This window comes from Alligator mississippiensis, chromosome 14 (genome assembly GCF_030867095.1).
Source record: "Alligator mississippiensis isolate rAllMis1 chromosome 14, rAllMis1, whole genome shotgun sequence".
NCBI lineage: Eukaryota > Metazoa > Chordata > Crocodylia > Alligatoridae > Alligator > Alligator mississippiensis.
This window is the reverse complement of record NC_081837.1, coordinates 39,074,785-39,088,445: the sequence shown is the minus strand read 5'-3', so window position 1 is coordinate 39,088,445 and position 13,661 is coordinate 39,074,785. Positions and strand designations below refer to the sequence as shown.

General features: G+C 48.3%; 1 protein-coding gene across 2 annotated transcripts; it reads right to left on the bottom strand.

Moving 5' to 3' along the window:
* Positions 1–1,623: 1,623 nt before the first annotated feature.
* TAF8 (TATA-box binding protein associated factor 8) lies at positions 1,624–10,452 on the bottom strand. 2 transcript variants are annotated; one of them, XM_014593523.3, is made up of 8 exons: positions 10,381–10,452; positions 9,165–9,321; positions 8,166–8,264; positions 7,692–7,754; positions 6,644–6,768; positions 6,177–6,324; positions 5,437–5,579; positions 1,624–4,964 (listed from the first exon to the last, which is right to left on the bottom strand). In XM_014593523.3, exons 1-8 carry the CDS (start codon positions 10,438–10,440, stop codon positions 4,821–4,823), a joined length of 939 nt encoding a protein of 312 aa, XP_014449009.2. In that variant the 5' UTR covers positions 10,441–10,452; the 3' UTR covers positions 1,624–4,820. The 2 variants fall into 2 exon arrangements, with proteins under 2 accessions (XP_014449009.2, XP_006278825.2); XM_006278763.4 differs by lacking the exon at positions 10,381–10,452 and adding an exon at positions 10,000–10,187.
* Between the last annotated feature and the right edge of the window lie 3,209 nt (positions 10,453–13,661).

Sequence of the window (13,661 nt, the reverse complement as noted above, 5' to 3'; positions counted from 1 at the left end):
GATGTTGGTTAGTTGTCAACTAATTGGCACAGCAGCCTGGCTCCTAACTCCAAATGAATGCACTGAATGCATATTCTGGGGTAAAAACTGGTAGATGCTGCTTCTCTTTGAACTGCATAATAAAGGCAAGACAAGGAGGGGAATTGAACAAGACCAAAAAGGACCTCCAGGATCATCAGGTCCATTCCCTTGCTATTACAGACAACCCCATCATATTGTTCCTTACATAAGAGTCTAATCAGACCTGATGGCGTTAGAGCTTTGTAGCTATCATGCGATAGGGTTCCAAGGACTAAATGCAATTAATCTTGCTGGAGACTGCAAACAACTCTGGGGAGACTGCACGCACTTCACTCAGAATAGTTACTCAGGCCTCTGCCTCCACACCCTTTCTTGTTCCTCCATTTGCAAGAGAGAGGAGGTTCTGAAAAGGATGAAGCTGATGGTTTGGTAACCTTTCTGGTATGGTTGCTCAAAGCGGGAGGTGTGGTCTCATGTTTAGAACACAAGGATGAGGGATCACAAACCTTGGGTCCAATTCCTAGCTCTTCATGTGTGTACAGATAATGATAGGATAATGATACTAATGATCTACAGCTGACAAGCCCAGTGTAAGGTCCGGCTAATATCAGTACTGTTTGGTCTTTATCTTCCACCTGGGACCTGAGAGACCTTCCCAACAAAAGCTGTCAAACCTGGCATATTCTCACCAAAATTTGTTTTTAATTGCCAGTCTTTTCCAATTACAGGTTTCAATCCAAAACTCCCAATTGATTCTCCTTGCCCTCTTGCCTCCCTGGGCTGTTGTGGGGAAGGGAGCAGCTGCATACAGGGGTCACACTCACCGGTACCAACTCTCATGATCTTTGGTGTTGTTCTTAGAGTCTACACTTCAGGAATGTGACAACCTTGGCTCTTTTTAATATATATAAAAATAAAGAGCTATATTTTGTGTGTGTGTGTATATATATAAAAGAAAGAGCTAAGGTCGTCACATTTCCAAAGCACAGACTTTAAGAACAATGCCAAAAATCATAAGCTGGCAAGACTGATTGTGGATCATTTCAGAGGATGACACTTAACACTAAACTTCAGTTGTATTCCCTCATGGGATCTGCTCACACATGAGTGCAAGAGCCTTTCACTCTCTTTTGCACATCAACCAAAGGGTTTGCAGAGCAACAGACTCTTGCCTATTGTCAGACACTAAGTGACAGAAAATACCAAAGGGCTTGAGTCCCAGCTGCATTACTTCCATTCACTTGGAACCACTGGCACGACCTCACTGTAAAATTGGAATAATGCAGTAGTGAAGCAGACCCCAGGCTCAGCCCATGCTATTTGCAGGGAGACAGCCAGGTTAGCATAGAGAAGACACCACTGCTACATGCAAGGCCTGGCTTTCCTATAAAAATGGGGAGGGGTAATTGTTGTTAAACACTACCTTCCAGCTCAGAAAGTGGCAGCATTCCAGGACTGGCCTCATCAGTGTCCTTATTACTGGAAAAATGGTGGGTACCGAGGAAGAGGCTGAATGCAAATAACCAAGGGAAACGGGTACTCAACAGCCAGACATGCCTTCAGTCCCAAAGCATGTTCCAAATTCACCTCTCAACACTGCTGTCGAAGATAAAATTTTATTACGAACTTAAAAATAACTACTTTTCACTCCACTTTTTTAAAAAAAACAAGGATCTTTATCATCCAAAAAAGCCTAATCCAAAACCAACCAAAAATAGAAATTTTATAAATATACAGTGTCTGTATGTACATACATTATACACAACAATGCCCGACAGGGCTGAGGCTGGCACAGACAGGGATCTTTCAGCAGAGACGGGATGGGAAGGAGAAAGGTGACCTTGGTTCCTGCTGGTGGACCAGATCCAGAGATTTTACCTGGCAGTACAGGTGGTATGTCAGTCCCACTCCTTGTCCACCTGAAGTCGAGAGCAAACCAGAAGTTCGCTCTGGAAACCAATCTCATTCAGGGGTCCACACTGAATTCTCATTCAGGGACTGTTAGGTAGAGGTGTGACATCAGTATTAGCTGTAACAACAACTGCTTTTGGCCAAGGAGATATTCTGAGTGGATGAGGTTTCTAAAAGGACTGTGCAAATCCCAGCACAGACACTTTCTCCCCAGGATCTTGGCCACAGCACATAGAGTCTTTGTCTGCCTCCCAAAAGCAGTCTTATGATGATACATGGTGGGAGTGAAGATGCTGGGGCGGTTTCTTCATGTAACCAGCAGGCCCCGGCATCCATAAATCCTGCCCCTTCGTTGGCTGAGTGAACAGAAAGCCTCTTCCATGAATGGGCAGCAGAGGCCAACGCTGCCAGTCTGCAGCATGTATCATGGACTAATTCAGGTCTCCTGAGGCAGTATCACAAACTGTTCAAGGACTCAACATACTGGTTATCAGCACAGAGACAGGCACTGAGGGAAGGGAGGGTACACATAAGTAACAGGAAAGACAAAGGTGAAAGGGTAACACCATAGATACTAGCCTATAAGGAGAGAAGGAAGGGCACTGCTCTCTGACTTCTGTTTCCCTGCCCAAATGCTCAACAGGCTGGGTGTTAGGAAGCCTGAGAGAGTCCTGAATACTTCTAACTTCAATATAAAGACAGACCATCCACAGCTGATTTTCCAAATTTGGAGCTGAGTGGGATTGAGATTTTTCCTACTTTTCACCCCAGAAACTGCTTTTCTTCCCTATACTGCTTAGGGAAAAAAGGTCTGTGCTTTGCTTCCAGCTCCTATTGACTGAAGTTCTTGCATTCTTCTCTTCCCCCACACCCCCCGTTTTGTTTTTTTTTTATGTTTACATAATCAGCCAGTTGTCTGATTTTCTTCCGTCTTGAGCAATGACATTTTTTGGTGTAGCCCAGCTCAAAATTGTGATGAATTCATGTATCCATAAAACTGTGATCACTGTATTGGGAGTTAGAACTTTCTATGCTTCCAAGAATAATAATCAACATATTTAATAGGGGAGCCTGGAGAGGTCAGGCAAATTTGAAGTAAACTGTCTTGACCTCAGTGCAGCATTTTCATCTATGAACAGGAGATGTGATCTCTGCTGCTGCTGGAACCACGCATGGAATTGCCTTGTGACTTGCAACTACATAAATCAAAGAAAGCTCTTTGGCACTGGGCAGCTCTCTGGTTGAGTGCATATAGTTAATTGCAGTGTGGACCACCTATACAGAGGTCTCTTTAATCAGTCAAAACTGTGCAAGCCCATCAGTATTTTGCTTGTGTAACTATTAAGTGATAATGAAGTAAGGGCCTCTACAGGCAGGCTTAACTGCTGACTTATCATTCCATGGCCACTGATCATGATGAAACCAGTCATATTTTTCCACTTGAGAAATAAAGGCATCAGCACTGAAAAATGAGGTGATTCTAGCAAACAGAAGCCCTGTATTTCAGCAGGAGAAAACAGGCCACGCTACCGATCTCATGGACTGTCAGTCAATGGGTTTTCATTTCGCATTTCAAGACGCAGCAGCTTTCAAACAGCTGGTGGAACCTCAAAGGAATGTATTGCATTGAAACAAACAGAACTGAAAGGTAGTCTGAAGTGGCTGCTAGATCCTGCCATTCTGACTGCAAGAAAATAGTCTAAGTGGAGAGGTATGAACACTACACTATGCACTTTAAAGTGCAGCTGTAATCAGAGAAGCAAACATGAAGTGGCAGCCTTGAGGGCTATATTTATTCTACTCTCCTTAGCTGATGTATGCAATCAGTTTACCATATAAAAGTCCTTAGTTCTTGAGTTTATTCTGAACTGCCAACACTGCAAATAGCTTAGGAACTGAGAATCCACCTAAGCTTTTCTGCCTCTCATTGTATGGTCTCCTCAGAAAATAAGGCCTGAAAAGTAAAAAAAATCAGCTGCTGCTATGTGAAGCTGTTCAAAATCCAGCACCATAGCTAAAAGATGTGAGGATGATCACCTTGGGCTTTGGTCAGATAAGTGCACAAATAACATGGGAAGACACATAAGCAGTAGATCTGTGAAGTAAAAAGGGACCCACTTCACAGACCTGCTGGGTCAGAAAGCATGGAAATCAAATTTCTGACTGACCTGCAATAGTATGAATGTTTTGTGTAATTTGCTGTTAAACACCAGGATAAACAGGATACTTGCAAGTCTCCCTCCTGTCCTGACACTTGTCAAACCCTGCCCTGATGCTCCTGAACAGGCAAATAGGAAATAGAGCCAAACCAAAACACAATCCAGGAATGGTGGACTCCAGATGTGAAACTCATGTCTCAGTCTCTGGATAGCCCAAACTCTGGGAAGTTTTTAAAATCTGGCACTCTGCTCCAGCCAGATTTCCGGTTCAAACAGAAGTTCTACTGAACAAGATTTGAACCCAGCTTATGCTCTCTCACAGCTGGGAGAGACCGTCTTTCACGGAGTCTATAAGAGAACCGTGAAGCCCAGAAGTCCCTGCATTCTGCACAGTCCACTAGGAAGCAGCAACCAGTGAAAATCCTTTCGTGCCGCTCCTCCTAAAGTAAATCCAGCCCACAAAGAAGAGGAATATCACATCTGGAGCAGATGGGCTGTGCCTGGTCTGAAGACTGGTGGTCTACGATAGCTACCCCTTCCGCACTGGCCATGCCGAGCCAACGGGGAGAAGCAAAGGAGAGGGAAGAAGGAAGAGACAAGCATTGAGTTGGATCAGTACAAAATGATCATCTTCCCTTTGCCACTCAACCCTCAGTAGTAGAGGACACCTCCCTGGAACAGTCAGAGGAGAGCTGGTCTCCCTCCTCCATGCAGTCAACCTGCCTCAGCTCACTTCTTCCGGCGGATCTTGGGTTTCTTCACGGGCCGGAGGTAGGGATTATCAATCATGTTCTCTTCTCCGTTGCGGCTGCCAGACAGGGATGTATTTTGCTGCAGCACTGACGCATTCTCCTTCTCAGTGCCTGAATCATCCTGCCAGATAAGACAATAAATAACCAGTTAAGACAAAGCTCGATAGGGAAATATGAATTGTGGAGCTTGCAGACAACACGCCAGCTATGACCAACAGGGTTTAACCACGAGCAGCACAGAGGAGGACAAGCCCTGATTTCTAACAGAAGCAGGTCACTAGGAGAACAGCACAAGATCCCAAAGAAACACTCCCTCTCTAATGCTGGAGTAAGAGCATCATCATATTCAGGATGCAACTTTAATGCCCACGAGGCTCTGTGCCATCAGCCAAACCATGGTAAAGAACAATGGCAATTTGTCAGCCATTTACACCAGTGCAAAAGGGGTATAAATACTCCCCAAATCTACCAAATCTTGTAGCCCCTTGATCCATGTGGAAACAATGCTCAAAAGAGCCAGGCAGAGGAGAATCACACCTCAAGGGTCAAGAAGGTAGCCCTAAAGATTCCCAAGGCTCTGAGGTGGGACATACCGTGCTCATATGGAGGGGGAGGTTCTCTGTGTCTGTCTGGTCATCTTGCTCGGACGAATCTGTTTCTTCCATCTGCTGCATCTCCAGCTCCGAGGGGAGAAGAGCCGTCAGGTATGGTATTGTGAACGGTCTGGCAGCAATCACTAGGGGAAAGAGAATGCGGTCAGCCCCACAGGAGATGTTTCTTGATTAAATTCATGTTATGTCTAAGACAATGGGTAGCAGGAAGCAAATAAGCAATAAAGGACAAGACCAAAGACGTTTTCTGAGTCACCACATGCCCAATTATCAGAGGAACTGAGCACACACAGCTCCTCTTGGCTTTGTAAGCTGCTCAATGTCAGCGCTTGTGAAAGCCAGGCCCAAAGAAGAGATGCCACTTGCCGAAAGTAACAAAGTGGCTTAGCCTAGATTAGAACCAGAGTCCTAGTACACAGCACCCTGACCAGACAATACCCCTCATAACTGACAGCCCTTTGGTTAGTCTGGGACTCAGGAAAACCAGGTTCGCTTTCCTGCTCTGCCAGAGACCCGTCCCGACCCCCCCCCACCCCCCCGTGACCTTCAGAAAGCTGAGCCTCAGTTCTCCATCTGTAAAATGGGGATAATATTTCCCTACCTCAGGAATGCTGGAAAAAAAATCCATCACAGATTCTACAGTCATGGGAACAGTACTCCTACAAGGAGTAGCTAACCATTAACATAGTGTCTGGCACGGTACATCTTTAGGTGCCTCTTACAGGGAAACGTGCTGACATCATCCTTGAAGAGACTCTGCGTCTCTCCCGTCTTTGCCATGAAGCGAGTCAAAGCCCGTTCTACGTCACGCCTCTGAGATGCTGCCTTTTCCCGCAGGACCTGGTAATCCGAAACAGGCTCCCGGTATGTCTGTTGATAAGGGAGGGACAGAACAAGAATAAGCAGATTTGAGATTGCAGGCAGTAGCTCTGTTACATGCTTAACGGGCACAGTCAATATCATTAGGCTGGCAACAATACACATAAACCAAAGCAATGCAATGGAAACCATTCAGCTTGGAAGGTTTGCAATCCATGAACCTGCAAGTAAGGGTGGCCCAGGGAATTTAAAAGAAGCCCTGTGATGAACAGGGACCAGACTTATAATCAAGTACTTATATGCGATAGATTCCTGTTCCCATAGCTCCAAAGCGACAAGTGGCATACATCATAAAGCCTCTCTCACTCACTGGAGTTTTGATGTAGGTGTGAGGATCTGGGAACTCAGGGAAATGGCTGGGGATGTGCGATGGATGAGGTTTGTTCTGTCCAGCTGTCAGGGCTTTGGGAGTCACAGGCTGATTTGTCACAGGGGCTGCAGTTAAATAAAACAAGATCACTCATCTTTGCTCAGCCAAACACTCGGCATAATGAGAGACATGCCATGCTAAACTGAGCTGATACCTGTACCAGTAGACCTTTTAGAGTATAATAGGAATAGACCATTTCCCATAAGCAAAAGCCTTAGACTGCATTACATATCACACAGAAGAGAAATCATTAGTTTAAACTGTCAGTGACATGTATTCATCCCACCTATGAAATACATGGGCAACAATTAAAACCAGCTTGGGAAGTCCAGTGGGCACTGAGAACACCAGGGTAACAGCACATAGTTTGGCAAATGATGCCCCAATCCTTTACACTGGTTACAGAAAAATCTAAATCTAATTTCTCCCAGGCGTGTCGGGCTCAACAGACCTTCGAAAACCAGATGCTCTTTGGATGCACACGGAGGGGCTGGCAGAGCACGGAATACGTGAGCATTCAAGCACAGGTTTTGGAAGTTTCCTAAAGCCAAGATCTGAAGGTCCTCAAGACTGAAAGAACATCAACAGCTTTACAATCACTGAATTACTTGTGCATACTTGAGTTCCCTTGTTGGAGTCCTTAAAAACATGAATCAGTTTTACAGTTGTGTTTGCTGTTAATTTTGGTTCATTTTGCCTTCTGGTTCCTGCCCAGTTCCTGACCTCTGCAATATGCTGGGCAAGCATTGGAAGAGAGGATTTTATTTGTTAAAATCGTTTATTTAAAAAAAATCCCTGGGAACGTTTTATTGATTACTCAGTAAATCAGACCTTTATTTCATATCTCATTTTTTCAACTGACTCTAACCTCAGATGGCCCCTCTCATTACAATTTCCATCTACTTTCATTGCTTTGATCTACTTATCTAAGGTGGTTTGGGACTGCACCCGTTGGTTTCTTCCTTGCTGGAAGGATACCCCCACGTACGTGCAGTGATGACCATCCTCTGGGAGCGCTTGGCATATGCAGGAAGAGTGTCCACGTTGAACCCTGAAAGGCAGAAGGATACAGTGAAATCACATCATGCTCGATAAAATGACTCATGGGTAAAGAAAGCACGAAGGGTGCCTGCCCTGACAGCATGGGCCTAGAAGGTGCATTTTCTATTTGAGATCTCAACTTCATGCTAAGGGTCTGCCAGTGATGAAAAAGCACTCTCTCCACTGCTCCCTCCCCAACTCCCAGCCATCCGGCTCTATGCTGCAGTGCTCCTGATCCAGGGATTGAGGCATTTTTCACACCCCCCATCAACTACAGGGAAGGCAATGCTGCAGCTCGGCAGGGCAACTGAGGTCCAACAAGCCACGTTCTAATTCCACGAAGGCTGAGGACAGAAGAAACACTCTCTCCCCATCTCCTCAACTTCAGCTCCATGAGAACCACTGTATGCGTGTCACTCACCCATCTCGACCAAGGTAACAACAATATCCGAGAGGGTCGGCTGAGTCCTTGCTGTGTGTTCGCAGTAGGACTTGGCGCTCCTTCCAATTTCTGAAACATCTGGGAAAAGACATGGCCCAGAAAACTGATACATGAAACAATCATTTACCAGTATACAGCAGCCTAATTCTGGCTTCAGATATGTAGTCTGGAGATGATCTGCAGAGATCCCTTCCAAGTACTTCAGAAAGGACACACAAATCTTACTGCTTCCTTTTTTTAGGTCTCTGGTTAAAAATGCACTCTGACCAGCAATGGCCTTGCAGACAGATCTATAATGTAATAACCTGGCAGCTTCCACTAAGATGCCAACACAGAACAATGTGTGGATCTAGGAGGCAGGCACATAAAAGTCAGAAAGCCACACGTGCAGTCTTCATTACTGAAATATCTGAACACCTGAAACTCTATTGTATATTTACGCTCACAGCATCTCTGTACAGTACTGCAGGATAATTATCTCTATTTTACAGATGAAACCAGATGTCACAGATTTAGCTGCTTGACTCCCATTGATTTTTTTATGAACTGCCATCAAAGTCACTGGGAGAGGGGCTCTGATCAACAACTTGCTCAAGATCACAGAGGACGCTTATGGTGAAGCAAGGACTGGGGTATAGATCTTCTCAACACCAGGCTAGTGCTGTAGCCACTGGACCATGCTTCTTGCCAGTTCCTCCACTGACACCAACGACTACAAGTGCATAAAAAACAAAAGCATCCAAGCTGGATGCCTAGAAGAAACTGTTGTCTAAGTAATTAAGACAACCCAATGAAAAGCTTCAGCAGCGATCTCTTAGGTACATTAATGTCACCACATCTGAGCCACCCGTTTGTTTTTCCAGCGAGATACCAGGTATTACAAGGTCCCTTTTTTCCGGCTCTCCAAAACTCCACCGGTCCCTCTAAATTTCACCTCCGTATTGACAACTAGTTTCATCCGTGCCACTAAACACTTACAGCTCTGTAACATTTCCGTCAGCGTTTCCACCGCCGCCTTCTCAGCGCTCTCAAACCCGGCTTCCGTCAGCAAGGAGCTAACCACCACCTGGAGGGTCCTCCTCCGAGCCAGGTAATAGTTGTCCGCGGGGGTTGTGGCGTATTTGCCACACGACCTCTGTGGAAACAGAGTCCCCGCCCCAAAGGAGCGTGTTAATGCAGAGAAGCCCCTTGAGAGTCCTTAGAAATGAAAAACAACTGCACTAGGTGCCAGACAACCATGGCAGGGCGGGAGGCTTCCCAAAGCACCCAAGCATTGCCAAAATAATGCCGGCTTGGTCTCGGATCCCCCCTTCTGTTCCAATCTAACAGAAGAGCAGCGTGGACACAAGCTTGGGGAAGTCGGAGATCACGCCGATTCTTCCGTACCATCCGCCCCAGGGCACTGAGCGAGCCCTAGACCTGCGGCTGGGACACCCCCAGGTGCGGCAGCCTGCAAAGGGAACGTGGCGGAGGCAGCACGGTGCAGCGGTTACAGCCAGGGACGAGGAAGCTGAGCCCCCCAGCTCTGATTTAAGACGCACAACGGGTCCTTTTCGTCTCCCCTCCGCAGACTGCCGACCTCCCTGGATCAGAGGCTCCTGGGGTCCAGCTTGGCTTCCTGCTGGCGCGTCGGAGGTCCTGGCGCCGCGGTGGCGGTGCCTCCACAGCCCCTGGCAGCAGCAGGGAGCTGCAGGTGGCCACATCACCTTTCCCCAGAGCTGGGGGCGTGCAGCTTCCCCAGGGGGCAGAAGGGAAACTGAGGCACCCCCAGCAGGAAGGGAACCCAAGCATCCTGCCCCTGCCTTGGCTTTACCTGCTGGGCCCTCCTGCCCCTGACTCCATCCATGCGACACCCCGCCCTGCTCTGCCCCACGTGCCCTCTGCCAGGGAGGCTCTGCTGAGGAACCAGCACCATGCACTGTGCCTTTAAAACCAAGCCACGTGACCCGCAGCCCACCCCTCTGATTGGCAGGAGCGGCGGCCAATCGGATCAAAGCACCTTTGACCAATCCACAGCCCCGTCTCAATCCCGCCCACCCGCACCCGTCAGCCAATCAGAGCCTTCCGTTCTTAGCAGTAGGCCTCGAGGCCTCCGCACCGGGCGGCCTCCATCCCCCGGGAAGGATGAGCCGGTTCCCCGCCCGTCTGGGCCCAGGGCTCAGCCGCTGGTGGGGGGCCGCGTCCCCGCAGTTACCGTGCTCGAGCCGCCGGACGCTGTGTCCGCCATCTTGGGCTCCAGCGCAGCTGTGCGCATGCGCGGCCGCGCGGAGCAACTTGGGAGTTGTAGTTCCGGCCCTGGGCTCTGAGAGCAGGGCACCTAGGGGGTGCAGGAGCTGCCTAAGTGTGCCTGGAGCCTGAGCCAGGAGCCTGCAGCCCTTCTCATGGAGGCTGCTCCCCTTGGGCATCCCCACATGCACCCAGGACTGGTGCCCTTGGACTCTGGACCCTCATCCAGGGGCATCGGTGGGACCAAAACACAGCTGACGGCGCCCCTCGGCCAGTCGCAGCAGGGGGCAAAGCGCCGCGTGGACCCGAGTGCTCAGCTGCAGGGACAAGGCTGGTTCAGGCACCCCGTTAAGAGCCATCCGGTTCCAGGGGCGGGTCCATGGGGTGCCACGGTGCTGTGGCACCCTGCTTTGAGCCCTGCTGCACCCAAAGTTTAACACCAGCCGTCTGATCAGGCTGCACTCCCTAACTTCATGAATTCTTCTCATCTGTTTCCCTGATTGGGCCCCCACTACAGAAAGGATGTGGGCAAACTGGAGAGAGTCCAGGGGAGGGCAATGAAAATGGTGAGGGGGCTGAGGGATGTGGCAGTGCACTGTGGGTGCCTGCCACTTTAAGGGCTGAGCCAAGCAGCCAGCAGGTGCTTGATTGCAGTGGCCATTTTAGATCTCTGGCCACCTATATAAACAGCAGTTTGCTGTTGGTAGGCTTGGCAGAAGCATTGCCTGGCTACAAGGTTGCAGCCTGGAGGGAAGGGCAGGAGCTTGAGGGGATGGTTTGAAGGCTCCTGGTCTTGGCCATGACCTAAAGCTGCACCCTGCTGGGAGTGGGTGGCCTGGTGGGGCTCTCAGTGGTGCAGGAGCCCCCAGAAAATGCCAGCCCAGTTACCACCCCGGTGAAAGGCAGGTTGGGGCACCTTAATAACCCCAGCTCCCACACCCAAGTGGGTTACCCCATGGTAGGGCCAAGAAGACTGACCCAGGTTAGAGAGTGGGCTATAGACTCAGAAGACTGACTTGGAATACCCTCGACTGGTCGGTGCTGGGGCCAGGACTAGAACGGTAAAAAGAGGCCAGGGGCCCACCGCGAGGGTTGCCTGGTGCTGAGGTCCTGAGGTTTCTGACTGGTCTTGGAGGTGAGGCCGGGGCCTGTGTGGCCAAAGGTCCTGGGGGGACCACACCCAAGAGGGGAAAAAGTTCAGGGAGCTAGGCAGCCCAGAATGAGGGCGAAATAGGCCGCCTGATTGGAGGGATCCGGTTGGAGTTTGGATTCGAGGATTCTGGGGCCCAGTGAAGGGCTGGTGATGTTAACAACTGTGGATACCATCTGCGAGGCTTGGGCTGCAGTGTAGGGCAAGAAATGGTCAGCCTCCCACCTAATTAATATCAATTGTATATCATCAAGGCATGGCAGGCGAAGAGGCGGCTGGTTGACCCAGAAACAGGTGGGCGGGCCATTGGTAGACTGGCCCTGAGGAAGCCCCCTGTTACAGAGGACATGGTTTATGAGGAGAGGCTGAGGGAACTGGGTTTCTTTAGTCTACAGAAGACTGAGAGGATTTAATAGCAGCCTTCATCTCCCTTCAGAGGGGTTGCAAAGAGGCTGGAGCTGGACTGATCTCAGTGGTGGCAGATGACAGAACAAGGAGGAATGGGCTCAAGTTGCAGCAAGGGGAAGTTTAGATATTAGGAAAAAATTTCTCACCAGGAGAGTAGTAAAGCCTTGGAACCGGTTACCCAGAGAGGTGGTGGACTCCCATCCTTGGAGGCTTTCAAGACTTGGCTAGGCAAAGCTTTGGCTGGGATGATCTAGTTGGGGCTGGTCCTGCTTTGAGCAGGGGGTTGGACTAGATGTGACTTCCTAAGATCCCTTCCAACACTCATTTTCTATGATTCCTGCTAATCTCTCTGCACAGTGTTAAAGACCCTCCCCAACACTTTTAATGGGCTTGATGGTCCACTATGCAAACTATCTTTTTTTCCGCAGTAGAGCTGTCTGTTTGCTGTTCCTGGTCATGTCAGCCTCCTATTTCACAGCCCTGCAGACTCTTTTCAGGTTTAGGTAAATACCTTAACTCAGGTGTGGTCCTATTAACTCGGGTGTAAAAAGGAGCTGACAGTGAAGTATTGGAGGTGCTGTTTAGATGCTCAAGACAGCTAGATTTTGTTTTATGAATCTGACTGAGACATCTGAGAGAGACATTTAACTATAATGTCTAGGGCACTAGCAACAATATCAATATCTTCTTTGACTATTTTGATGATTTTTGCCTAATTTGATTGGGGGGGGGGGGTGCTTAAACTGGTACATAATATACCAAATCACTGCACATTCCAATGGTTATATTTATTTTTTGCTTTGATCTTAAACTGAATAATGTTGTGCTTGCACCCTAGTATATTAATCAAGCTTCTAGTTTCTCTGTAGCTGGAGGAAAAAAAGATGCGTTGTATTATCTGTGTGCAACACAATCGATGTCTCCCTCTTCAAAATCCTAGATCCACCCATGTCTATTTTACACAGGACAGGGTAGCACCAATGCTGCTGCTGAGCCCTGCTGATTCCATCTCTTCTGTTGTACTGTGACCACGCACTAAAACTTTATCTCTTTACCACCATCGCTGCCACAGCAAACTGCCTGGTGTTCATCCAAGCTGCAAATACCTTTTAGATCCTTCATGGTGCAGACAGAAACGGAGGAATTGCCTTCTTCTAGCCTATAAGACCATCCATTCCCCTCCACTGTTTCAACTAGATACTGTCTTCTGAACTACCTAAAATATGGTGCAGGGGCACTATGTGCTGATCATCAGTTGTCACGTAACCGTCCCCAAGTCAGCTAAGTTTCAACAGTTGGTAGTGTTGGTTCGGGCATGACCTCCCGTTGGCAGCGTTGATTCGGGCGTGACATCCTTGTTGTAAGGATTTGGACATGATGTCCTTGCTGTAATAAGAAGCATCACGGGATCTCTGATAGCCGTGGCTGGTCAGGATCTCTGTCTCAGCCAAAAGATGGTGCTGCTGAGTTTGTGTCCCAACAGGAAAAAAGTTTGCATCTACAAAGGATGCCTCTTAATCTCACGTGAAGAGTCTAACTCACTTGTTAGGGCTTATCTAACGAGGGGAACATCTCAGATTTTGTCTCTTAGTAAGCAGTGTGCTTTTAGTGGAGTTTAATTTCCCTTCTCTCAGGGGTTCACATCTTTTGATCTCAATTTTGGCAAACATCAGAAAGTCGGTTACGTGTTT